This window comes from Dendrobium catenatum, unplaced genomic scaffold (genome assembly GCF_001605985.2).
Source record: "Dendrobium catenatum unplaced genomic scaffold, ASM160598v2 fragScaff_scaffold_1638, whole genome shotgun sequence".
Taxonomy (NCBI): Eukaryota; Viridiplantae; Streptophyta; class Magnoliopsida; order Asparagales; family Orchidaceae; genus Dendrobium; species Dendrobium catenatum.
This window is the reverse complement of record NW_021320100.1, coordinates 2,226,698-2,254,669: the sequence shown is the minus strand read 5'-3', so window position 1 is coordinate 2,254,669 and position 27,972 is coordinate 2,226,698. Positions and strand designations below refer to the sequence as shown.

The window sequence follows — 27,972 nt, the reverse complement described above, 5'->3', positions numbered from 1 at the left end:
CAGCACATGATTGCACCCAGTGGCAAGTTTCGGATTTGGCAGCCCTTTTCAAAAGCTAAACCCTAGAAAGAGAAAAGATTGGAACGTCCAATAATTGGAGATGAGAGAAAGGCGACTGATCTGTTTATGTCTTCATTTCCTGTTTAATTTAACTAAAACAAATAAGGAAAAATAATCATTAATTACAGCATCAGTAGCTTTTTTATGATTTGATTTGCTTTATGCTAGATATAGTTAAGATTTCTATATATTTTTAATTTTTTTTCTTACTTTGATGAGACAGGTGGCGTAAATGTGCTTCCTTTCCGCGGAATTAGGTAAAGTGGGAACTAGGGTTTTACTTGCCTTGCCCCGATTTGGTTGGGGACAGAGTCCAGCTGGAAAAAAGCGCAAAAAGTAAGTTCTTTAAGTCAAATTATCCGCTCTTCTCGGCTTTTACCCTTTTTTTGGTCGGCTTTATCCGTTTTAATCCAAAGCACGAATTTTACGTGGGCTATAGTTTTGAGTGATTTGATGTTTTTTTTTTAATTGGAGTTTTTTTTTTTTTTGGCCGGTCTCTGGTGACATTTTTTGTGTTATTTCCCCCCCTCCCCCAAAAAAAAAAGTGTCAGAAATCCATGTGTTCGGTTGCTGGATAAGTAGATATGCTTGATTTCTCTTCAGTTGATTAGAACGTAAATCTGCAGTGCGGGTGAAAGGGACACAGACTACAGTATCGCATCAAGTTTTGCGTATCCATTTCCCAGTTTTCCTCCTCTTGCATTCGTCTCTGTAAGCATCGTTTCAGTGGAATGACGACTCTATAGTAGATTTATTCCTTCTTCTTCCATCGTGATATTGACCTAAGGTAATAAGTATGTTGCTTGTTTCATGATGTGTTTTTTAAAAATCTCTTTTTTCCTGCCCACCGGGATGGTCGATGGCATGTGTTGAAACAGTGAAAAGCTATTGTAGTTGGTAAGTCTTTGTGTGAACTTTGGAGTTCCAGGCTTATTAGATTGTGGTAGGTCAAGCAGATGGGGTAATGAGAAAGATACTGATGTGAAGAATAGGGGACGGAGGGGAAGTCTTTTTATTGAAAGGTATTGGTTAGTTTAGTTGTTAAGAAGGATTAGGTTACTGACTTGTGACTTGTTGCTTGAGTATTTCAAGATTCATATGTGGAATGAATCAATAATGGGATTGTGGGGATAGCCTTGCTGCTTCATCTGAAATGGAAAGGAAAAAGAAAATGGTACTTTGATGTTTCTAAGCTTTGAAGGATGGAGTGTATGAGTTGAAAGGCCTTTTCTTTTGCCTCTTACTGGTTTGTCCTTCTTCCAACCATTTTGTTTGGGGTGTTGGGTACTCGGGCTTGGCTGATTTTAGCATAGAAATTAGAGAAATTAGGTTCTGCTGGCCCTTTTTTTTACGGGCAGCCCTAGATGCATCTACTAGCGACGGTTCATACTGAAGTTTTTGATGATGCTATATAAGGCGTGATTTTTCAAGTAAAAGTTGCTTGATTTCTAATTTTGATAAAGGAGTTCAATGAGCTTTGCGAGTTTTTTTTTACCGCTGGCTCTCTGATTAATGGGCATGATTTTTTTAGTTGTTGTAATGGTTGGAGAAAGTCCGACAGTTTCGATGTGTTTTTGAGTTTGAAGTTTTTCTTTCATTTTGTAAGATCTGTTTTTGTTTTTTTTCTTTTTTAATTGCTCACACAAGTTTATGTTGTTGAATATAATCTGATACTTTTGCATTAGACAGGCAGGGACGGGGGTGCACAAGTTCTTCCTTTTTTAGCATCTGTTGTGGTATGGAGTGGAACTTTAAGAATCCCTTACAGTGGGATTGGGAAAACTTAGGTTTGTTTAGTGGAAAAGAAAGTGAAGTTTCCAAGTCTACAGAGCTATCTGAGTGGAGAGCCGAAGGTGGAGCAATTAGTAATGGCTCCATGTATTCATCTGGCAGTGGCACTTGCTCAGGTTCAGAACTGGGTAATGGTTCGTTGAAGAAAACAGTAACAGCTTCCGTTGGTTTTTTATCAAAGGAAGGAAGTAAGACATCAGAGGTCAACCTCGAAGCAGCCCAAGGAATCATTAAGAACCAATTCAAGAATTATGAAATGGCCCAGGGAGAAGATTTTAGAACTTCCCCTGTGATTGTTAGATGTGTTGGTACTGGAGAGCCACCAATTGGTCTAAAACTTGGCAAGAGAACTTATTTTGAAAATTTAGGTTCTGCAAATATTAAGACTTCTTCAGTTTCTATGACACCACCAGCTGCTTCAGTTAGAAGGTCTAGGGCATCTCATCAGGCCATTCAGCATGCTTACTGCCAGGTCGAGGGCTGCAGTATTGATCTAACGGCTGCAAAAGATTATCATCGCAAGCACAGAGTATGTGAAAGGCATTCTAAAAGTCCTAGGGTAATTGTTGCTGGTCATGAACGTCGTTTTTGTCAGCAATGTAGCCGGTAAATTTTCTATTGAATTTCTTGGTTGATATGTGAATGTTGTCTGTCATGGAACCAGGGATCTTAGTTTGTTATTTGACTGAACTTCTTTATACATTTCTTTTATAGTCTTTTTTTTTTAATTCCATAATGTTATGTTGTCAAATGTATGGAGTCTAAAGGCTTTCATTTGAGTAGATCTAAAATTGAATATATGGAGTGTAATTTTAGTAATGATAGATATAGCGTGGCTTTGGGTGATCAAGTCATTAATAAGAATACATGTTTTCAATATTTTGGGTTTCTTGTTCAGAGTGATGGTGAAATAGATGTGTATATTTTTAGTAGAATTCAAGTTGGATGGTTGAAGTGGAGGAATGCTTCGGGCTTGTTGTGTGATAGAAAAGTACCCCTCAAACTTTAAGAAAATTCTATAAGATGGTGGTTAGACCTTCAATGTTTATGGTGCATAATTTTGGCCATTAAAAGAGAAGCATAATATTAAGTTAAGTGTTGTAGATATGAGGATGCTCAGGTGGATGAGTGGCTTTACTTTTAGAGACAGGATACAAAATGAGCATGCATGTGAAAAGGTTGGAGTAGCTCCAATGTAAGATAAGATTACAGAGAGTCGTCTTAGATGGTTTGGTCACATAAAATGTCGGCCTTCTGACGACCCTGTTAGGATAGTAGATGTATTAGATTTGACTTATGTTAAGAAATATAGAGGTAGACCTAAAAAGACTTGGTTAGAAAATATTAGAAATGACATTTCTTTATTAGATTTAAATGAGAATTTATCTCTTAACTATACAAAATGGAGAAAAATGATTTATGTAGTCGACCTCACATGGTGGGATAGAGGCTTGATGTTGTTGTTGTAATGTTATGTTGCCAAATAATAGAACTTTGTAGGGCAGCAATTGAAACTCAAATAATTAGCTGTTAAAAAAACTTAAGTGTTTGTGAACTCATGAAGATTTCTTGACGAGATATGCTTAATTTTTATGGTATGGGCCAATTTATAGCCTAATTCCTTTTAAAATTTTCTTTCAATGCAAAATTATGACCGAATACCTTTTTATGTTTCAGATTTCATGATTTATGCGAGTTTGATCAGAAGAAACGGAGCTGTCGTAGGCGCTTATCTGACCATAATGCACGGCGACGCAAAGCCCAGCCTGAAACAATCTCCTTCAACCCCTCAACTCTTCCTTCTCTCTTTTATGGTATCAGTTATATTTCTATCATTTTCATGATTTGTTCCAACTTAACAAAACAAAATATGCCTCACCACTCAAGCTGCACATTTATGTTTTTGTAGGACCGGAGAAAAATATTATTTCTCATGTACGTTGTGGCACCATAATATTTTGATATGCATGCTTTGGGGGTGGTATACGTTGTTGTTTTTAGTTTGTATTCTATCCTTTGGTTTTCATGTTCAGAAGAATATCATGAGCATTTGAAGCTACAAACAAAATATAAAGCGGGGTTTTTACTGTTTTAGACAACAGCGTAGTTGTTGGAGTCAACCAGACCAAACCAAACCCAAATTGATATGCAGTACTAGAAGTAAGAGAACTTAGAATCTATCAAACACTGGTTGAAACTCTTTCTACAGGTTTAAAATGTTTACCTGCTGTTATATAGATTTGAGCTCAAAATTGTTATCTGAAGCTGCCAAAAAAACATCCTGTTAAACTCGTAGTTTAGCACGCCTTATTTTGATGTTCTAGGGATCCAAACTCAGGCACAATTTATAAAAGTAATATCTCTCATAAGGACCATGTGAAGATCATAAGTAAAACAAGTATTTCATGTGCCAATTTTCAAATTTAGCTTTAAACATTAATGGTCAGTAGAAAAATCAAAATCAAAATTTAGACTATTAGTGTGACATTCTTGACCACACAGCTTCCATCCAATTATCCTCGAGGATATGATTTATTATTCTGTGCGGAGTCCGGATGTGACCGGAGATCAATAAAAATGCCCCACGTCACCTCAAAAATGTACCGCGCTCGGTACCGAGCGTAACCGAATGATTCTCCCATTTGGTGTCCAGACAAAATAATTTCTCCGAGGATACACACTTTCAAATACATCTCTCGCAAATTTAGCCTTTACAGCGTATATGGCAATGTCAGTCTTTATCTGACAGTTATTCATTTGAGTTAGTCAATTGAAAATCTCTCTTTATTTTTATCTATGATATCCTTTTGCTTTGGGGAAAATAACATTCCTCTCAAAGCACTAGGAGCATCCAGTTGATTACCGGTGCTCTTGTAGGCGACGATAGGTATTTTTTTTTTTAATTCTCAAGAGTTGGAGGCCTTCCCAATAGAAAAAAGTTATAAATTGTAAGAGAGGGTTTTTGAATTGTTGTTATTATAATCTTACAAATGTTGGTCATCGACCATGATTTGATGATCACAGTCATTGTCAGAGTAATATATGCGAATAATGCGGATTGTTAGTGTACTAACATATCTTTTTTCACTTGTCTAACTTCAAATTCAAGTATCTTTAGCCTCCATTACAAATCGTGAAACTTGCTATCCTTGTCATTCTTAATCCAACCATGAAAAGTGTGATGTTTTCCATGGTCGTGGTTGTTTGGATATGATGTTTCCATGCTATATGTATCCTTCTTGGGAGCTATATCCAAAGAAACGTTTTATCTACTCGGATCAGATTTTATATCATCCTTGCAAGTTATTTGATACTTCACACGCTTATTTGATTTTTGAAATCACTTCTGTTTGGCTCTTAGAAATTTTTATGATGTCAAGAAGGATTAAGCTTGGTGTCTGCCTTACTTGAGTATCTTAAACAAATTAATTTTTTGTACTAAGAAGCTGCTTTAAGAAGTAATAAGAAAGCCATCCCAAACGAAACCTAAGTTAGAAGTTAGATTTTTTGCATTGATGACTGGTCATCTTCTTGCTAAAAAAAAGAATTATGTGTCCTGCTGGATTGTAAAGAGAGTTTGAAACTATTCCTAGTGATAGCTTTATATCAAGCATCCATCTATTTGTTGAGTGCAATTGTCTTCTGAAAGGATTAAAACCATTGTTATCTTCTTTATGTGGCATCAGTAATTTGTTTATATTTTCATTTCTCTAAATGTTAAAGTATATGTAAAAACAGCTTATCAAATTGTTTTCACCTAATATTGAACCTTTGATGCCCATGCAGATGAAAGACAACAGATGAGTTTTTTCCTGAATTTAGCTCCATTTAGTCATGTAAGACCTTCTACAAGCTCTATGTTGGATCAATCAGATGGCTTCAGCCTTTCAATGAGAAAAGGATCTTGGCTTAAAACAATAAAAGCGGATGTTGATAGACAGTTACAGTTCCCTGAGATGGATTTCTCTAATAAAATTAAACCTTCTCGTGATGGCCTTAACAGACTTATACCATTCAAGTGTACCACGAATGAGGTCCTTAATCAAGGTAATCTACTAAGGCTTCATTTGGAACAACTTTCTTACTGTTTCTTAAAGCAACTTTCTAGTACATAAATTTTGATTTTTTACTAAAAAGCTACTTTAAGAAACGATAGAAAGCCATTCCAAATGAAGCCTAAATCTCTTATGCAAGGAGTTTTTTGTGATCTTGTGAAACATGATTGATTTGTTTCAATTCAATTGGATTTTGTATATTTTTCTTCCTGAATGTACTAGTCGAATTTTACATTGGTTAGATGCTTTAGAATTTTCATCTCAATTTTATATTACCCAAAAATAAACTTGGAATTCCATAAAATGATGATGAATATCACTGAAGCTGATATTTTTTGTCTGTAAATATATGATGCATTTTGTGGATTACATGATACTGTGCGTTATTCATATAAAATATGTTTGTTTTGTTTGATGTGAATTGTACTAATCAATAGAGTATTAGTACTAAATAAATATCAAATTGAACAGTATTTCATCATAATAAGTTTTGGAAACGATTGAGAGAATTCAATAAACCAATGTCATTAAAGGGAATTTATATTAGCTTGCATAATTGAATTACATCCAGTTCTTAAAACCTTTGCATTGCTTCTTCCTGACCTGCAAAACACCATAAAAAATAGAAAAAGTATGTTGTAATGAAGATTTAAGATTCTGATAATTGTTTCAGGTGAGGAAGCTTATGTGCCTACTTCAAACTTGAATGGAGCACCGGACCTTCGGCGTGCTCTCTCTCTTCTGTCAAGTGATGCCTGGTGTCCATCGAGCACAGAGCAAAGCAGTATGATCCAGTTAGCCATTACCAATCCCATCACCACATCTAATCTCCGAGTTCCGACGGCGAATTTAGCACCTGAATGCTGGCAGAATGATAATTCTCTGGCAGAACAAGCACTACCTTTCAACTTGCATGGCAATGGAAGCCACATTCAGGACTTGCAACTTAGCAAAGCTCCATATGAGAGCTCCTTTTTTGAATCCAACCAGGCATTCTCCAAATCAGATGGCCATTTTACTGAGTTCAAGACTTGAAGGTTTGTAAATTCCATGATCTTAAATATGCCATTATATCCTTTTTTTGACATTTTCAGACTAATTGATGTATCAAACTTTGTTGTAGGAATGGATATTTGCATTTTTTGAAATCCTACAACAGATTGCCGTTGCTGCACCATTGAAGATGATGACAATTCTAACATTTTGCTCATGTTTCTGCACTTCCTGAAGCTTATTGGATGGAAAGATATGATTCTGAAGCTTGCCTTTGCCATCTGCAAAACTGATCAGCTTTGGGGTATACAGTCCATCTTATGCTATCTAGTTGTTTTTGTGCTGATATAATATGAAATCTGCTGCAAGTTGAATCTTGTATGTAAAGTCCAACATAATCCCATGCCATCATTATGCAAAACTCAACATGTATGTATGATGTATGATGTAAAACTCAACATGGATGTATGACTAGTGGCAGTTTAATTTTTTTAAGCCCTTGATTAAAATTTGGGACATTTTATTTCTATTTTTATTTTCTCTATGAAAAATATTGAAACGGCGGCCTTCCGATGACCCGGTTAGAAAAATAGAGGTATTAGATTTGACTTATGTTAAAAAAGGTAGAGGTAGACCTAAAAAGACTTGGTTAGAAAATATTAGAAATGATCTTTCTTTATTAAATTTAAACAATAATTCGACTATTAATAGGACACAATGGAGAAAAATGATTCATATAGCCGACCCCACGTAGTGGGACAAAAGCTTGATTTTGTTGTATGAACAATGTTGCTAGTATCTTAGTAATATTTGTCCCATATTGGGGTGTAAACAAATCGAGTTTAGCTTGAGTCATTCCTATCTTGAGTTTAATTAATTAAATGAGTTCGAGCTCGAGTTTATTCCTACCACTTGTTTTTAGCAAATTAGAAAATGATTATAATTCAAATAGTTATTAAAATAAAATTATTAAAAATATGAAAAAAAAAAGAAAATAAATAATCATTTGATATTGAAAGGTTAGATATAATTTTGAAATATTTATGATAGCTTTATATTTGAATTCTTAAATTCTAATAGGTTTTTAGTACATTTTATTAATATTTTTTAAACAACTTACTTAGCTCTTAAGTTAATGAGTCGAGTTGAGGTTGGTACAAGTTTGACTCGTCAGTTAACTTTTATTTCTTATTTGCCTAAATTAAATTTTAATTATTATTTTATTATTGCAATTTTTTTTATTCATGATGAACAATTTGGCATTTATAAGCTAAATATTTTGATATTTATAAGCTGCAAATAACCAAACCAAAAAAACAAAAGAAAAAAAAATTTCTTTGTGATGGTCACTGTCAGGTAATAGCTGGCAGAGAACAGATGCATGGTTGCATTCACACATCATGCAATAATTGAAACACGTGTTGAAATCTGTTTCTTAATGCATTTGAATGATGTTAGAAGAAAAGGACATTTATGATTTGAATAAACATGTTAGTTTGCAAGTTTGCTTCAGCCAAAAGCACCCTAAGGTTTCATAGAAATTACTATGTGGCTCTAAAAACTTTGAAAAATAATGCGAAATGAGTATATACGTGAAAATGTTGGAGCATTTCAGTGGTAGATAAGGTTAGAGAGATACGTATTGGATGGTTTGGTTGCATAAAGCGTCGGCCTTTCGATGACATAGTTAGGAGAGTAGATTTATTAGATCTGAATTATGTTAAGGAAGGTTGAGGTAGATTTGAAAAGATATGGTTAGAAAGTATTAGAAATGATATTTGTTTATTAGATTTAGATGAGAATTTGATTCGTATGATTCATGTATCTGACTCCACATAGTGAGATGAATGATTAATATTATTGATGTTGTTATTCATACTGCAAAATAATTGATAGATGCTACAAAATTTTTCAATAAAGTCTCTATCCACATATGATAGAACATGCATTCAGATCTAAAAGTTTTAATTTGGGCTAATTTACTTTTACCTTTTTGTTGAAAAGGTTGGAGTAGCTCCAGTAGAAGATAAGATTAGAGAGAGTCTCCTTAGATGGTTTGGTCACATAAAACGGCGGCCTTCGAATGACCCGGTTAGGAGAGTAGAGGTATTAGATTTGACTTATGTTAAGAAAGGTAGAGGCAGACCTAAAAAGACTTGGTTAGAAAATATTAGAAATGACCTTTCTTTATTAGATTCAAACGAGAATTTGACCTTTAATAAGACACAATGGAGAAAAATGATTAATGTAGCCGACCCCACGTAATGGGATAAAGGCTTGATGTTGTTGCTGAAAAGGTTGTGGATGTTATAGGTGGTGAAAATTGAATTAAATATGGTGGATATGATTTGAGTTGTTTGAAAGGTGGGGTGAGATCCATATGAATTTGAAGCTTAAAAAAAAAAAAAAAAAAAAAAAAAAAAAAAAAAAAAAAAAAAAAAAAAAAAAAAAAAAAAAATTCTGTTCATAAATAGCTCATGTTCGACTTGAAAAAAAAAAAAGCTCGTGTTCAACTCGTTTGTTAAGCGAGTCAAATACAAACATATATTACTCGAAAGCTATTTTGGCCAATTGGCTTCCCTTTGGTTTGTAAGCTTATGGATGAAGGTTTGGGAGGCCAATGAAATAGCTAGAGGATGTAAGAAAAAGAGGAGATCTAATAATGACAAGAAAGATAAAATAAATTTACATAAAAATATATTAAAAAATCAAATCTGAAAATAATTTTAAAATCCTATAAGCAAAACTCACTTTGTAAGAAAGTGTTCTAAAAGCAAAAATTTGCTTTCATTTACTTCCAACCTACTAAACACATTACCTCAATTCAATCACTTACCAATTCTCACATAAGAACCAATATGGTTTATAAGGAGGCTACACATCTAATTTGTCCTACAATGCTTGAATTGTCATCAATCATTATCATATTAATTAAAACAGCAATATATCACTAAAAATTATCAGCATATTTATAAAAGCTTTAAGCTTATTAACAATAATTAAATTCTTATTAATTAAATCATTAACAAAGCAATAAATATTATTAAATTAAATTTCATAACATTAAAAAAAACTATTTCTTAAGACAAAATAACAATAGCATCCAAGTCCTCAACACCATATCCTTACAAATTAAGTCTCTATTCCCTCGTATTCTCTTCCACAATGCCAATAGCATCCAAGCCCCAGACATCATAACCTTACCATGCCAACCATGATTACCCTAACCCTCACCACACCAACCATCATCATCATCACACAGACTGTCCACCACCCTAGCCAATCGTCACCGCAACCTCTTCTAGCAGCAAACTAAAGTTTCGGTTGAGACAATTTTCTTAGTACTTTATGAAGCAACTTTTTATTACAAAAATTTTGAAAGTTGCTTCAAGAAGCAGCAAGAAAGTTATCCCAAACGAAACCTAAAGCTTCATTTGAGATAATTTTCTTACTACTTTCTAGAACAATTTTCTAAAACAAAAATTTGTTGAATGGGCAAAAAATAGTGACAAAAATTTCTTAAAACTGCAACCATCTCAAATCGGATCGAAGAGAAAAATAACATTAAAGAGGCAATGCTAAGAAAAAGTGAGTTTCATTGAAAAATAGGATTAAAAAAAAAAAAAAAGAGTTGGCTTATGATTTACATTATAGGTTGCATGATTACAATTTTTGATGAGGTTCAAATTCTGCTCATTATATAAACAAGTTTGAAAAGATAAATTAAACTCAAGCTAATTATCAAATCCAACATAATCAAATATGAAAAACAAATTCTCTTAACATTACTAATAACAATCATGCTACCTATTTTCATAGCCATGATAGACCAACAAAACAAGACACATAAAAGCACTGCAATGCCACTTTAGAGTGGCTTGCCATTAATGACTACTGTACCATACTACCATCACTTGGGTCACACCATCATTCCCAAATTTAGGTCAAGATTTAGAACAATTATTAGGAGCGGAGTGCACACCGTCCGCACAAATACTGAATACTTAACGGTACCCAGCAGTACTGAATGTGAGTACTGCTAAGTACCCAATACTTGTGCGGACAATTCTCCCCGTCCGTACTCCGCACCTAATAAATAATAATCTCTCCAAGATTTAGGCTTTATTTGGGACGGATTTCTTACTGCTTCTCAAACAAAATTTCTAGTAATAAAACTTTAATTTTTATACTAAAAAACTGCTAGTTTTAACAAGCAGTAAAAAAAACCATCCAAAACGAGGCCTTTATCTAGCCATGCACAAAACCAAAAGAGAATATGCAGGATCTTTCTTGTTGAGCTAGAAAAAAACTATCTTTGACAAACAATCAATACCAGTAAATGAAAGTTTCAATAAGAGGCAAACTAAAATTGATAAAAAGAAAAAAAGTTGCATGTTTCAGTAAAAGGGGGGAAAAAAAAACTAGCAATGGGATTTGATACAGTGAGAGAACATGAAACTAAGAGCAAAAGGAACCTAACTACTAAGCAAACTGCAATACACATACAGCATACAGAACTCATAAGAATGCGCAAAAACCACCATTTTGATTTCGTCACTAACATTTTTCAATTTTGTGCTCCCTATTTTCCTTCTTTCTGAACAGCAAGTCATATTTCATGGGTTCAGGCTTCGTTTGGGACGGCTTTCTTACTGCTCTAAAAACAGCTTTTTAGTATCAAAATTTTAATTTTTTTATTAAAAATCTGCTTTAAAAAACAGTAAGAAAGCCGTCCCAAATGAAGCCTCAGTCTATGGTCATGGGTTGGGACATGCAGCATCTAAACCGTGCGCGACGAACCGAGGTGGCCAACTCTTCCTGCACGCTCTCGAGCATTTTGACGATTTCGCTAAATGGAGGGCGAACATCAGGGTTTGCGTCCCAGCAGTGGGTCATGATCTCCCCAAGCGCAGGAGGACACTCATTTGGAATGACGGGTCGAACGCCCTTATTGACGACTGCGAAAGCTGCCTGCACGGCTGTCATGTTCTGGAATGGAAGCATTCCTGTTATGAGTTCCCAAAGCACAATGCCGAAGCTATAGACATCAACCTTCTGAGTATATGGCCTGTGTTGGATCATCTCTCTGCATTTTAAGAAGAATGGATTCATATTGATCACGTCAAGAGGTGAAATTCTAGTAAAGAAACAAAAAAAAAAAAAGCAAAGATTGATGCTTTTAGCCATAGTATCAGTTACAGAAGCAACAGGTAGAAAATCAGGTCCAAAAATTAGTCTTTAATTTGATATGGGCATAGTAATGGCATTCTGGGTGAAATGTGAAAATGATTTAAGATTTGTTCCTAGAAGAGGGGGTTTGAAAAGAGACCCAAATTCAACATTTACTATTGTCAGCTTTAGCACACTTTTTGGGTCCGGCTAAACGAATATTCTTATTTTTCATTCATTCCTCCAGAATGTTGCAGGTGAGCAAACTAGCATAAATAAAGTTCTTTTCCAAGCACGAACAGATCATAGGTTTGTGTTACGAGAAATTATTAGGTGCGGAGACCGGACGTAGAGGTACTTCCAGAATCCAATAAAATGCTGAAACAGAGTGGACACATTGGATTTATTTTTTGTTTTATATATTTAATGTGCCGCGGAACTTTAAGCCAAGCGCAATCAAATCGCAAGTAAAGCGTAGTAAAAAAATGCAACAAAAGAACAGTCAAAGCGCAACTAAAGTGCAAGTAAAACGCAGATAAAGTGTAGGTAAAGCGCACAAAAAAGCGCAACCAAAGGCACTCCATGTGTCATTTTTTAAGTGGATGTCTGGACGTATGTCTACGTCCAGTCTCCGCACCAAATAATTTGCCTTGTGTTACAGAGATGACTTACCAAACCCTCAAAAATAAATATAAGATGTCTAAAATTTTTATATTAGTGGCTTTCTGTATACCTCATCAAACTTAAAACTTAAACTAGTAAGTTGTGGGACTAGACTCGCATTCCAATAACATAATCTACACGAACTGTAAGGTCTGCACTTTGTTTAATAAGAAAGTCACCAGTTTCAACCAAAAAAGGAGAGCATTATTCACGTATTGTATAGCTTAGCAACTCTACACAAATCTTGATCCCCCGTCATCTAAATCAAGTCTTAGGACCTCTTCTCCAAGTTAACTTATGCAGTCGTAATTCATATTGTAAGAGACAGATTGTTAAGAAATCCAACTTACGCTGTTCGTCATCAGGGTAACCAAAGATTAGCATAAGAGTTTAAGCATATATATATATATATATATATATATATATATATAGATAAATTACAAAGTAACTGATGACCAATAAAAGCTTACTGCTTAAAAAAGAGAGATAATAACAGTAAATAGTTAAGTAATCGTATAAGAAAAATTTAGTTTTAAGGAAATATTTTTCATCCGATGCAGACTTTATTTTAACAAACACAAATCGTGTGCAGAGATCCTCTCCTAATATTCTAGTTTTGCTGCCAGCTTCATTATGTGCATCATAATTTATTTTGTAAACTTAATTGAATGGTCGAGTGATTCACTGTGACTGTATAGTTAGCAACAAATACTAATTAGCAAAATGATCCAAAAAATTCTACATCAGCAGTCATTTTAGGCATCTCCTTAAAGTTGAACCTTGAAGGGTCAAATAAAATAATCATCAATATTAAGCTTCCTTGAAAGAAATGATCTCAAAAGTTTACTGTAGTAAATATAAGATTCTTACAGATATATTTGTTGCAAACAACTTCAGGGAAGCTATAAAAGCTCTATTTTTCAAGTTTGTCATCGCCAACATGGTTATAGAACCTATTTTTGAAGCAATGCTTTTCTATGAAGGGTAACTAAAAGAAAACCACATTAATTCAAAGATCATTAATGCAAACTTGAGAACCTAATATGCCATAAATGCTTTTTGGAAACTAGTTCTCTAAAGTGGGCCACAAACAAATTCCAATGTTCAAAAAACGAGTTGTACCAAACAGCTCCAACATGGACTCTAAATAGAAGCATGGGTACTTCTAGTCCAATAGTGCATAAAAGTTTAATATTTTGGATAGAACTATTGCGCAACCAACCACTAATCTACAATGTAAGAACCGGTTTAGTCTAATCTCTAATTAAATTGCGAACGCAACAGAGACAGGCAAAACAGGGAGCAAGGCGCGACCCAGGCAAAGCCACCCGCATGCATACGCGATCCAAAAGAGTCGGTTTACGATTCTGAGCGAAGGATCGCATACGTTGGAGTAAATTAACTCTCCTCATGAGAGAAGGTCCATTCCATTCGTTCCTGGAGAAGAAAAACAAGAGAGAGAGAGAGAGAGAGAGAGAGAGAGAGAGAGAGAGAGAGAGAGAGAAGGTTCATTGATATTTTTTTCCATTTTTGAATAAATCCTTCTGTATTACTTCATCTAAACAGTGAGGGATGTTTAATTAAAGACAAATGAAGAGATTGAAGGTGGAAAGGAAGAAATTGAAGGAAATGGAGGAAGTTTTTGAAAAGGAAGAAAAAGAGAGCATTCATTTTCTACAACGAGAAAGAAGTAAGATATTTAGTTTAAACTTCTAATGAATTCATATAAGTAGATGCAAAATTATGGATTTATGTCACATGAATGAATCCAATTAATGGGTGATGAGCCTCGATTCAAGTGAAAGAGAGGGATTTGAGGTAAATGATTGAAGTATTTATTGTGACATTGAATTTGTAGACTGTTCATCAATAATTAATAAAATTAGAAGTATTTTGGAATAGTGGAGAATTGGTTAACTTAATATAGAAAAGTGACAACTAAAGCAAATAGAAGATCTCAAAAAGGAGAATGGAGGTAAGAATTTTTAAAGTAATATTTATATGAGAATATTGAAAGTTGAAAGATGGTAATAATTATATGGTGTATGTGAATTTAGATTGTAGTAAGGAAGATTGTCTCAAGAGTTGAAGATTTGAAAGGAGCTGAAGCCAAAACATTCAAATTGGGTACTTATAATTATGGATAATTTTTATCATTGTATTTTCACTTTCATTCTGGAAGGAATATTTTATATGATTGTTTTACTTATTTTTAAGACTGTTATGAGTAATGCAAAGTATATGAATATGTGAAAGATATATATATAGTTAAAACATATGTAAATAAAATAGGAAGTGAAGTTGAAAAGTATCGTATATACATATAAAATACAAAGAATGAGAAAAGAAATGATGTAACTTATAAATTATCGATAAAATCATAAATGAATGAAAGAGAATAAATGAAAAAGGAAAAATGATATGCATTTAAATTACAGGAGTTCACCCCTGTATGGTACTAGCTGGGGAAGCAACGTACCAGTGCACGTTAAATAGAAATGAAAAAGAAAAAGAAAATGAAAATAAAAATGGTTGTACCTTCAATACATTTAGACGATGCTTCTGTACTAATTAAATTGAAAAATAAATAAATGTTGAAATATATATGAAAGGTATAAAGAAAGGATCGAATGAAATGGAAGAATATATGCATATGAATATACATATATCAAATATTATATATGTTTTACTATTGCATAAAAAATGAGAAGAAGATCATGCATTGTATTTTTATACATGTTTAAATATTATATATAGAAAAATTATTCACTGAGTTTACCATGTAAACTCAACATATTAAATTAAACTTTCAGGTAAGTCTCCACTCTCCAGAGAAATAAAAATGGCTGAAAGAGAAGAGGAATACATCTACAGAATAAGGCGCACAAATGCAAGTATGTAATTTATGATTATGCAAATGTTAAGTATTTGTGAAGATTTTATTAGTTTTTGATGAAAAATTTTTATTAGTAGTTCTTCAGTGTTTGTGGATTGTTAGAAATTATTGCTATAAGTAAGAGTAGTAATTGTCTTAACCGTCCGACTATCAGTTCCCGCCTCGTTAGTTTGAGTATCCGGGTTGGGTCGTGACATACAAAGTGAGAAGCGGCCCAGTTCTATCATATTTTGTTGGTCAGTAGGATTTCCTTTTATAGATGCTGCAAGTCAATGACATTAAGAATGGCAGGTTTATGCATTAGTGAAAAATCCTATCACATTGTCAGGCCATAGCTGTTTCTCATTTTTCCTATCATGATATGTCTTCTTTAAATCTTGTTCCAACTTCTATAACATTTACTCGCTATTAAAGCCACAAATAGTAAACCTACAGCTCTCCTCAATTTCTACTTCTCTGTTTCTTCCTCCCACCTTTAAGCTACTTAAATGCATCGGCAAGATTAGTGATCTTATTAGCATTAAATTAACTTGACATCTAACTTTCACAATTCTGACATCACAAGAGCTAGAAGATTCTAACAAGAGCCCCTCCTCATTTCACTTTGGCATAATCTTCCTATTAATCAGTTCGGTCGCACCACAAGCTGCATGTACAACAACAACAACAACATCAAGCCTTTGCCCCACACTCCCACTACATGGGGTCGGCTACATGAATCCTTTTTCGTCATTTGTGTCCTATTAAAAGCCAAATTCTCATTTAAATCTAATAAAGAAAGATCATTTCTAATATTTTCTAACCAAGTATTTTTAGGTCTACATCTACCTTTCTTAACATAGGTCAAATCTAATACCTCAACTTTCCTAACAGGGTCATCGAAAGACCTCCGTTTAATATGGCCAAACCATCTAAGGCGACTCTCTCTAATCTTATCTTCCACTGGAGCTACTCCAACCTTATCACATATATGCTCATTTCGTATCCTATCTCTAAGGGTAAAGCCACTCATCCACCTAAGCATCCTCATCTCTGCAACACTTAACTTAGTATTATGCTTCTCTTTTAATGACCAACATTCGGCATCATAAATCATTGCAGGTCTCACCCCCATCTTATAGAATTTTCCCTTAAGTTTGAGGGGGATTTTTCTATCGCACAACAAGCCCGAAGCATTCCTCCACTTCAACCATCCAACTTGAATTCTGCTGAACACAAAGACTCGAACCCTAGACCAGTTGGAAGCCTAAGCTCTCAACCAACAGGCCAAGGTGAGCTGTGTATGAACCACAAACTGCCTATGCGATAAAAAATTTCTCAACTTACCCGAGGCTCAGTCAAACAGTAAAACTGTGGCCTCTGAATATATCCAAATCTAAGGTTTCGTTTGGGATAACTTTCTTATTGCTTCCTAAAAGGCTAAAACACTTTTTTAATACAAAAATTAAAATTTTTATGCTTGAAAGCTACTTTAAGAAGTAGCAAGAAAGTCATCCCAAATAAAGCCTAAATCTTGAAAACAGGTAAAAAAAATATGAAATACTAAGGTCCTGTTTAGGATCATTTTTTGTTTGTTAAAAAAAAAAAAGATAAAAACATGTTTGTTTTGTTTACTTTTTTTAAATAAACTTATTTGTTCAAAAAACAAAAACAAAAACAAAAATAAGTTTGAACTGTTTTTATTTTTTTAAAACAATTTATTTGACTCCAAGCACCTTCATCACCACCACCATTTCACATCCAGATTGTTGCACCAACATCCCCGTTACATCCATGACAAACTCACGTCACTGTCGTCGTCAACCACACCCTCCCACCAACAAATGCATCTGCATCCTGTTCAGTAGCATCTATGTTGATGGGGACATCAGAGCATAGAAAGTATATCAGAGACGTGGACGTCGATGTACGGCCACGATCGAGTCTATGTATTTTTAAATCATTTTATATATTTGTTTTTCTTTTATATGTTATGTAGTTTTTATTTTTTATGTGTTTCTTGCTTTCCCGTTTTACCCTTTTATTAAGGGAGATCATATGTAAGCCCTAGGGGCATTGTCGTCCTTTTATTTCTTTGAGTCTTTATACGAGGCTATTTATAGCCCTATTATTCTTCTTTTCAAGTGGATGGATGATTAAAAGAAAATTTCTACAAGTCTTTTGAGTTCTCTTGCGAGCTTGAGAAATCGAAGTGTGATCCCTGGGAGAGGGAAGATTGCGCATCACCCATCAACCTTGACGAGTCGGGTTCGTGGTTCTATTTCCTATCTCTTCCCTTCCTCCTCCCACCACCACCGTCGGCCCAACTTCCTTTCTCCCCACCCACAGTCAAGCTCCCCTCCCCCTCCCCCTCCCTAACTGAATCCTCCTCCTTTTCCACCCAACTGAGCCCATCCCCACTACCGAGGTTGGCGGCCACCCCCACCCTAGCCGCCAGCCACCTTTGAACTTTCACCTTCCCTTTTCTTTCCTTGTTTCCTAATTTAGATTGAATGAAATTAGGAATAAATTTTGAATTCAAATCCAAGTGATTTGGAATTCAAAATCTTTCCTAAAATACAAAATCTATTTTAGGAAAGTTTTAAACCTCATCCTCAAATCAATATTTGATTAAAGGGGGTTTATTTTCTCTTCCTTAATTTAAGTTCCCAAATTTATGCAAGCTTTAAACACTTGCCATAAAACCTCCTCCCTCCCATTATTGCCGCCGGCCCCTATTAAATCCCTCCTTGGATTTATTTCTTAAAACCAAACCCCACTCTTGGAAATAATTCAAAACCCCTAATCCCCTCTTGGTCGAAAATTACTAAAGCCCCACCTCATGACTACTTTCCAAAATCCCATCCTTGATTTTGGAAATAAATCCCAAACCCTTCCTCTCTTACCCGCACCCCCCCCCCTTCTCCTTTTCTCTCTTCTTTAATTAGTCTCAATCAAGAGAAAGAGACTAATTAGGAAGTGTTGAATTAAGAATTCCCTCCATCTTCTCTCCCAAAATCTGAGCCAAAACCCTTAACCTTGCTCTCATCCTTGGTCGACCACCTCTTTTCCCTTTCACCTCTTGATTTCTCTAGCTTACTTCATCTCAAGAGGGGTCTTCAAGGGAAGCCTCAACAATCGTCGCCAACATCTCAACCTCAAAGGACATGCATGGCCGATCCGGATCTTGATTACAGTCTAGCCTACGACGAACAAGGATTTGTTTGCATCCTTCATTCGACCTTTTTCGACGTTAATCCGCGCATCGACAACACCGTCGAAGAGTACGTAGAGCGCATCATGGACACCCTTGTCGAGGCCATTGAAGTACAACTGGGCACCGTTCAGTGGAGGATCGAAACTCAACCGTGATAAGGGTTTACCAATCTTCCTTTTTTTTGTATTTTCCTTCTCTAACTTTTTCTTGTGATTTGATAGATTCATGAATATCTTGCTCACTAAACGCTGCCAAACTTAGTAAACGTAGAGATTGAGTGCACTTTATTTGCTTCTAATCTTAATGTTAGATTAGGGATTTTTGTTGAAAGCTATTCCATTTGCAAGTTGTTGATTCTCTTTTGTTTTGATAATTCAAGCGCTTATTGTGCAACTTAGCCTAAACGAAAGTGACCGCTCTTATGTTTTAATTGATTGTTTTAATTTTCTAATAGTCCTCATCATAATTATTTTTATCAAGAGATTGTGCAAGTTCTTAACATTTCACTTTAAGCATTGTAGTCCTACATCATATGTTCTACACGATGGCAATTCAAGCAGCTTTGGGGATTGCAAAGGCGGCCGTGATAGAGCTTGATGAGAAAGAGGGAAGGTGGAGGTTGTGTGGTGGATCGTGACGGCCCTCCAAGGGGCAGGGCTAAGGGTAGATGATGTGGTTATGGTGGTAATATTCTTAGCCTTAGAAGTTAGAAGACTTCACATTTTTACAAGACTTCACATTTATAAGCAAACTTAACCTCATCGTCCAACAGCAGTGACGATGACAAACTTGGCTTCTTCTTTTCAGAAAATCATAGAAGAATTCTCCCCAATACTGATAAGAAATAGTTTTCAGCCAGTCGATAGCCTGGCAGTTGAGATAAGTTTTGATCTTTTGTTAATAATAAATGCATAAGCATGTCAAACATGTTTTATTTCATGTTAGAACATAAAAAAAAAAAAACAAAATAAAACTGTCCCAAACTACCCCTGATCTAACATTAGACTCTGATTTCCTAACCCAAATTATGACTAGTAGTGATTATCCTAATGTTTATACTATGTATGCATTCAAAATTACAATAATAAACAATTAAAGAATCCACTCATACTCTTTCACTATGTTATTGACAGGGAGCGGATGCACTTTTCACAAAAATCAGCCGATGAAATACAAAAAATTGGGAAGAAAAACACCCCAAAACAATTTTTATTGAAAGAACAATAAAGAAAAATGCAAGATACAATTGGATCTTCAATTTGAGAGGAAGATCCGGCTCTCCCAAATCCCTAGCCGCCGGCTAGAGCCCAAATAAAACATAATATGAAATCACTATATTGTTAGCTTTAAATAGGCTCCCCTAATTCCCTCTCAAATCAGCCCCCTTTTCCTAAATAATTTCCTCTCATATTTGAAGTCAAATTAGATCTCTTGACCTAAATAATTTCCTCCCAATTGTAATTAAAACTTTCCTAAACAATTCCCCATTGATTCCTCCTCCCTTTCCCTAAATAATTCCCTCCCAATTGTAATTAAAAAATTTCCTAATCCTCTTTGATTAAGATCCTTCCTAAATAGTTTCCTCCTGATTAGGAAACTTCCTATCTCCCTCCCAATCAAATCTACCAATCCACCAGTTATGTCCAAAACACAATTGAATGTAAGAGGTCAACAATGAATTTATGAGTTATAAAAATATAGCATATATTACAATACTTTTATAGACACTCAACAACAACAACAACAATAACAACAAAAACAAGCCTTTATCCCACTACATGGGGTTTAACAAACACTCATTAAAAATAAATACAATAAAGTGGGACAGCATAGAGCTAATAATTTAGCAAGAAATCACCATCTTACAACTTAAAGGTTAAAATTCAAAGACATTTATAACTATGCTTAAGCAATCAACTTCAAAAGTTTGGCTTTTAGAAATAAAAATAATCAAAATTTAAGAAAATTTAAAAATAATAGGTCTGAATAGCAAAAGTCACACCTTACATGTTTTCTAACTACAAAAGAGATCCAGATATAAATAATCTAACAACTTTGTCCCGAATGATGCTTATCATCCTCCTACTCCAGCAGTTTATTTAGTCTATGCTACTGTTGCCCGGGGTCTTCAATGCGCTCTAGCATTAGCCAGAGGGCTTTATGCCTTTTTCTCCTCCAGCGCCACACTTCTCTGAGCTTTTCTCCTGCTTTAATATCCACAAGGCTCTTCCCACGAGCTATTCATATCTAATTCTTTCCCTATATCCAATGACTTTTTCCATCTCAAACTCGGCAAGATTTCAGCAATTTTAGAAAAATAACGACAAGAAAATCATGAATAAAACACACAAACACTTTCTTATTGAAAGTTTTATGAAAGAAAAGACAAGATACAAGTGGATCTTCAACTAGAGAGGAAGAACCGGCTCTCCCAAATCTCTAGCCGCCGGCTAGAGCCCAAACACCCTAAGAACAATCTAATGTCAGCAAACAACACCTATCCCTAACCCTAGGAAAATCATCTCTTTAAAGAAAACAATAAACAGTAAATACCCAAACAGACCTCCCCCAATTCCCTCATATTTCCTTAATTATTTCCCTCCCAAAACAGCTCTCAAATCAGCCCCTAAATCTGTCATCTTCAATTAGAAAATATTTTCTAATTAATCCCCTCCAAATCAACCCTATTCAATTAGGAAATATTTTCAAATTAATTCCCTCCAAATCAGCCCCAAAATCACCCCACAAATCTGTCCTCTTCAATAGAAAATATTTCCTAATTAATTAGCCCCCAAATCTGCTCTCTTCAATTAGTAAATATCTCCTAATTAATTCTCTTTGATTAAGAACCTTCCTAAACAGCTCCCTCTTAATTATGAAACTTCTTAATTCCCTCGCAATCAAATCAGCTAATCCATCAAAATGCAACGTAAGATGACAATTTCACCAAAGCAACATCAAACATGATTATGTAGTCAAAACCAAATTTCAAGTTCATAACAATGAGCGAATCACCTAATACATCATACAATTGGGGCACCCCCTTGAGGAAAAGAATAAAAAAAAGAAAACGATAAGCATTCACAAGAAAATGAAAAGGCAAAAGAAAAAATATGCTGATCAATACAAGTAAACATCCAGATATAATGTTAGTCAAACTTGCATTATCAAGAAAAGTAGGCCTGCAAAATAATTCATTCCCTTGGCATACAAAAAAAGAAAATATTACAAAAGATTCTTTAATTGGGATGGTAATGTTATAACCTTTCAAAAGGCCAGAAGCACAATACAAGCATCACAGCAAGAAGGCACTGCCAAGAACATCATCATTCAAGCATTGTAAAAAAGGTATGTATCACAGCATAACTTTACAATTTGCAAGAAACTAAGCCTGACATGTTGGGACCTTTATGCTGAAACACCAGAAACCTATTTAAAAAGAAGCCCGCCATTCTTCCTTGTCTCACTCAGCATCATACTCATAGCTACACTTAAAAGCATAAAGACTGCATAACTATGTTATGGTGCATAAAATAAAGCCCAAACATGAAGAATAGAAACACTTTACGAGAAAAAATTTCATAGTACAAACAAATTTCATCATATCAGAAAGAAAGTTTCTTAGAAAGACAAGTTTCTAAAGCTCGCATATGGAGCACGCTGCAGCATAAACCTGGTGCAAATGACAATGACATTGATGTCAAAATACTTATACTGCAAAATCAAGCGGGTAGATTTGATGTCGATCATTGGAAATCAGAAGAATGTAACCAATTACTCATACAACTAGTTCTAACGTACGTTGAGTAACAAATATTTTTCAAAAATAGATTCATTGCATATGAAATAATTTGGAACAGGATGGGTTTTACACCCATTGGATTTATTTTTGGATGAGTGCAATACAAACTTTGATTGATTAGTCATATATTGCATTAATCTCAAAGTAAATTTAATGGGTATAAAAATCTATCCATACCTTATTTTGATAAGGATATCCTGATCCAAAATTTCTCCATTGAAAGCGATGCATATCTACAAAAATAATCAATCTTCAGAAATTTGAAAGTAAAACATGGCCTACTTACGGAGCCATCCACCGGTAAGTCCCAGTCTCTGGTGTCATCCCTTCTGTTTGCACTTCAATCCGAGCCACTCCAAAGTCTGCAATTTTGATAGACTTATCGCCGCAGATGAGAAGATTGTCAGATTTCAAGTCCCTATGGATGAAACCCAAATCATGAACATATGCCATTCCCCTGGCAACATCCAGTGCCTGTCGCACAGCAATCTTCAAAGGCACAGATCGGTTTTGTCTCTTCATCAGAAACTGTCGAACCGATCCACCCTTTGCATACTCAGTGACAATGCACCAAACCATCTGCTTTCTGCAAGCCCCTATGAATCTAACGATATTGGGATGCTTCAGGTTAGCAAGCATCATTACCTCCTGAGCAAATTGCTGCTCCATTAGTTGTCCTCTATCCGGATCATTCTCTGGCCTCTCTAACAGCTTAATTGCTACATCTTCGCCATTGTAGACCCCCCTGTAAAGCTTCCCAAAAGCCCCTTGGGCAAAGGGCTCGCCCATGCTAAGCTGCCTGAGATCAAGCGTCCACTCTTCATAGTTGTCTAGGCCTTGGGTGGGAAAGCCCGGGTCCATCAGAGCCTGGGCAAGGGCATCATGGTTGAGGGGATGGGTGACCCGACCAGGACGGAATATACTGTGGCCAATAGAGCTGCCTGCTGTAATTGTCTGCCTGAAACCACTGTGGTGAAGGATTCCAGTCCGCGAATCGCTAGAACCAACGCTGCTATTCTCCACCGACATCGCCACCGACCCGCCACCAACGCTCGTCTGTATACTGTCAACTGACATATTCGATCCCTCGCCAAGTTTCCTGTAAAACCCCATATCGTAAAAGTTTCCCCCACCGCCGCCTCCGGCAATAATTCCAGCGAATTTAGTGGTGTCCATCATCCTGCAACGCCGCGGCTCGGCACGAAACCCTTATTTCGAAACTAATCTAGCTAACGGATAGCGTAGCCCTCGGAATCAGAGCTTCCTACCTTGTAATCAGAAGCCTCAGCATCGTCCCCGACGGAAGCTGAATGAAGCATAGAACGATCCCAGGCTCAACCAAGAAAGCAAAAAACGGCTCGATCTGCGATCCTAGACGGTAAATTTCAGCACTTCGGGGCTCGACCTGGAGCTCTTCGTCCGGCGAGTCGAAAGAGAAGGACTAGATCTGAAGACATGGTGGTGGGAGATCGGAAGAAAAGGATTATTGGAAGAGCTTATTCCTCGCTGCATGCGGCGAAGGGAAAGACGACCAGAGAGCTACAAAAGAAGCAAGTCTCCATTTTCTCAATGACTGTGAGTTATTGGATGAAACAAAGCTAGTAATATTCTCGGATATTCCCACCTTTAAAGCCATCCAACGGTCTAAATTGCTTGATCACTGTACGTACGGATTCGTTTTGACGGTGGTGATCAGGGTAGAGGAAACATCTTTTCCAAATAATTGGCAAGGCAAACGATAAGAAAAAAAAGAACACGTGTCCTTCTCATTTTTTTAAATAAAATTAAAAATTATCTCCAATCTTTTTCTTGAGGGTAGACTAAGCTCTAAGCGTCTGTTTGGCATAGCATTAGATTTAATTTTAGTGAGATTTAGGCTTTTGTTTTGGATAATTTTCTTATTAGTTCTTAAAATATTATTTTAGTATAATTTTTTTTTACTAAAAAAATATTTTAAGAAATAATAAGAAGATCGTCTCTTTAGTAAATACTATAAATTCTAATTTATTAAATCAAGAGGGTGTTAAATCTAAAAAATTATGTGATATGGCATATGTTAAATCCTAATAAACTGTTTGGCAAATTAATCCAAGATTTAAGCAGTTGGTTCATTTAGAAATTTAATTTAATGTGTTTTAAATTTAATTTGTTAGTTAATTATGATTTACTTATCAAATTTAATTTTAATTAAATTTAATAAGTTTAGGGTTAATTAATATAATTAGAAATTAGCTCAATTGGCTTCGAACAAGTCACCTATCATTACATTTCTAGGGTTTGCTTTTTCTCTTTTGCATTTCTTTGTTGTTGTTATGCTTCGTGTGAAATTGAGTTTTATAAGTATCGAAGCATCTGTGCTTTCTTTGAAGATGTTCATGTCTGATAGGAAGTTGCAAAAGAAGTTCGCAATGAAGGTATCGATATTTCTCCCCTTCTACACGCTTCTTCCACTAAATTCTAGTCCGTCAATCTGTAAATCCGCTGAACGATCATGATTTACTGAATCCCGAATTTACGTCGTAAATCTGTAAATCTGGGATTTACACGACATTCAAATTTACGATGCCTTTGAAAATTGTTTGACATAATTTAACATAAATCCGACGTAAATCTAATACAAAACCACCCCTAAGAAAGACTTTATGTGTGACAACTTTCTTAATACTTTTAAAAACATTTTTTTAGTACAAAAAATTTTTGTACAAAAAATTTACTTTAAAAAACATTAATAAATCCGTCACAAATAAAGCCTAATTTTATTTCCTATTAACTTAATAAATGTGCATATAAATAAAAAAAAATTATTATATTTTTTTGTGTGTGTGTAATTATTTCTTCCATTTTCATTTATAAGGAACTTTAGAGTTTATGTAGATATTATTAAAAAAATTATATTGAGTATCCAAATAATTTTAATTCAAAGTTATTATTATTATTTTGATAAGTTTCATTTCCTTAGTTAAACTCATAATTAATAGATAACAACAATTAACTTTGATGATAATCGCACTCACACATCCTCATTTGGTCACTTCATCCTTTTGATCCACGACCCGCCAACCCTCCTAGATGTTGCTTGCCCGTAACATTGCCCTATCATTTGGTAATATCATCCTTCATAGTGACAACATCATAACCCTCTCCTCCTCCATCTTCTTCACCATCTCTCATCTCCAAAACTCCCTCGAGCTTACTATTGAGGTCCTCGCTATTCGCTCCGCACCAAAACTCATAACCCTCGGTTTTTCCTTTTGATCCACGACCCGCCAACCCTCCAAGGTCAACAAGCTTTTCTTCTTTCCATGCATCACCATCTTCTTGCTCAAAGCCTATGATGGGCACTTTCTCATTAGATTAATCCTTTATGCTCAAATTAATAATGATAAGAGATAGCCCAATTTATTGCAACAATGAGTCTATATAAGATATTTATATGTTGCTCATTTGGAAAAAAAAATTAATGTGGGAGCATATATAAATATTCATATATATTAGATGCTATATAAATTTAAGACTATTAAAGTCATGACCTAATAGAGAATTAATTATTATTTTGCTAATAAGATATCTCATTAATTTAATATTTAATTAGACCGAGTATTTTATTTATTTTATTTTTAAGATGATTTAAAATAAAAAAATATGTTTAGATAATATTATTATTGTTACGTGCCAAAAAATTTGAGCTGGTTGAGTGTGTGTTTTATATCTCGGTGTTTCCCAGAAATTAAGCACACACATATAAAAGTAGTAAGATCGTAATTTTTTTACGTAGAAAGTCCATAAAGGAAAAAAAAAACCATAGGGTTCAGACCCAAATGAAACATCAAAGTGTCCACAGATAGACAATTAACTTCCAATAATAGAGTTTGATTTCCCTAATAGGGGTTATGTAAAATAGGTGTACACATACATATAACTATATCCAACAATAGAGTTAAATATTGTTAGAATTTTGGAGATGGTGGCTATCAGTCATGGTGGTCAGCGACATCAATGGTGGTTGTCAGTGACAAAAATTGGTTATGGTTGTCAGAGGCGATAGCTGAAAAATACAAGAGAGCTTTTTAATTCTTTCCTTCATTTCTTCCCCTCATGTGAAGAATTAGACTTTATTTATAAGCTTTTTTCGGATGATCATTTTGATATTGAACCATAATCAAAAACACTCTATCGTACGGTTCTTATTGATTTTCTTAATCGTAAAGTAGTTTTTTAGCATTAAGTGCCTTGATGATGCACGAATTGAGTGATATTGGGCTCTTGGATTTGTCTTGTCGAGCCGCTTGATTTGACTATAATAAGGTCAATTTTGGAGTTCAGATGTTTATGGTTTTAATTTCAAAAGTTTTCAATTCAAAGATTACCATGAAATTCATGCAAATCATATGATTTTCATAGAGTCATATCAATTATCTTTAGGCTAAATTATTTGTTCTTATTTTTCTTTCATTTTGAATGAAAAGAAGTCTCTCTCTCTCTCTCTCTCTCTCTTAAATACTTTGATGAGGAAGTCCAAAAATTCAAAACTTGTTTTTTAATGAATTAAGGTAGACTTCTAATAATTTATTCTTGAATATTTGACTTAAGATTTGGTGTAGTAAACTTAATTTTCATGAATTGAACTTTCAATTCCTCCATGATACAACAATGTCTAAGGAAAGCTTAGACAGGAAGGGGTGGCTAGTGAGGATCTAGGGCCCCTAGGGGCCCTAGCTGGTGATACTTTTAACATGTGATGGTGGGTGATTTCATGACACATTATAGTCAGAACTCCACGTTTGAGGGTGTGAGAACAGGGGCGCGTTGGTGGTGTGTTCCTTATTTTTCAAGCATCTTACGAATACAGAAGTTGTGTACGAATGTCTCGAGGGTGGCAGTATTGTTGAGGAAGGAGCCGATGCGGTGATGATTGTGGAAATGGACGTGATGGTGGGGAGAGTGAGGAGCGATGGTGAGGAGGTATACGGATTTCAAAGTTGGGAGAAGGGGTTTGTGCGAGGAGGCTATGGAGGTGGGCAAGTTATTGCTAATTTATCATTCCTAGCAATGTTTACAAACTTTATGCAAATATATATTAGACATGTTTTATTTATGAGAATTAAGAGTTTTTAAAACATTTAAAATAAATAAATATGTCAAATGGTTCAAAATCGAGTGAATGGAATATGAGTAGAGTCGGGCCGATGCCAACTAGTTACGATAAATAGGTTAAGTTCGGATCAAATATGTTCGAATTAGATAAATTTTGAGTTGTATTTGAACTCAATAAATAAATAAATAAACAAAGAAGTAAAAATAACACTGGACCTTAATACCCTCCTCTCATCCACGTTCGTAGGATTCG

At 35.0% G+C, this 27,972-nt stretch overlaps 2 protein-coding genes across 9 annotated transcripts; one reads left to right on the top strand and one right to left on the bottom strand.

The window, feature by feature from the left end:
• Positions 1-23: 23 nt before the first annotated feature.
• Positions 24-7,408, top strand: LOC110104631 (squamosa promoter-binding-like protein 12). 7 transcript variants are annotated; one of them, XM_028701079.1, is made up of 6 exons: positions 24-396; positions 1,750-2,457; positions 3,529-3,665; positions 5,638-5,898; positions 6,580-6,943; positions 7,128-7,408. In XM_028701079.1, exons 1-5 carry the CDS (start codon positions 293-295, stop codon positions 6,939-6,941), a joined length of 1,572 nt encoding a protein of 523 aa, XP_028556912.1. In that variant the 5' UTR covers positions 24-292; the 3' UTR covers positions 6,942-6,943; positions 7,128-7,408. The 7 variants fall into 7 exon arrangements, with proteins under 7 accessions (XP_028556912.1, XP_020689472.1, XP_020689477.1 ...); XM_020833813.2 differs by having other exon boundaries at positions 7,030-7,408; XM_020833818.2 differs by having other exon boundaries at positions 260-396; positions 1,746-2,457; positions 7,030-7,408.
• Positions 7,409-11,239: 3,831 nt separating this feature from the next.
• On the bottom strand, positions 11,240-24,205 carry LOC110104623 (serine/threonine-protein kinase STY13). 2 transcript variants are annotated; one of them, XM_020833797.2, is made up of 2 exons: positions 22,912-24,205; positions 11,240-11,985 (listed from the first exon to the last, which is right to left on the bottom strand). In XM_020833797.2, exons 1-2 carry the CDS (start codon positions 23,802-23,804, stop codon positions 11,646-11,648), a joined length of 1,233 nt encoding a protein of 410 aa, XP_020689456.1. In that variant the 5' UTR covers positions 23,805-24,205; the 3' UTR covers positions 11,240-11,645. The 2 variants fall into 2 exon arrangements, 1 of the variants encoding a protein (XP_020689456.1); XR_003703161.1 differs by having other exon boundaries at positions 11,855-11,985; positions 22,803-24,205.
• Between the last annotated feature and the right edge of the window lie 3,767 nt (positions 24,206-27,972).

Bases quoted from the DNA above. Each gene is read 5' to 3' on its own strand.
- LOC110104623 (XM_020833797.2), bottom strand. From the start codon at position 23,804: ATGATGGACACCACTAAATTCGCTGGAATTATTGCCGGAGGCGGCGGT. The intron at 11,986-22,911 runs GTAAGTAGGCCA...CTTAAAATGCAG, and splicing joins ACTTACCGGTGGATGGCTCC to AGAGATGATCCAACACAGGC.
- LOC110104631 (XM_028701079.1), top strand. From the start codon at position 293: ATGTGCTTCCTTTCCGCGGAATTAGGTAAAGTGGGAACTAGGGTTTTA. The intron at 3,666-5,637 runs GTATCAGTTATA...ATGCCCATGCAG, and splicing joins TCTTCCTTCTCTCTTTTATG to ATGAAAGACAACAGATGAGT. The intron at 5,899-6,579 runs GTAATCTACTAA...TAATTGTTTCAG, and splicing joins GAATGAGGTCCTTAATCAAG to GTGAGGAAGCTTATGTGCCT.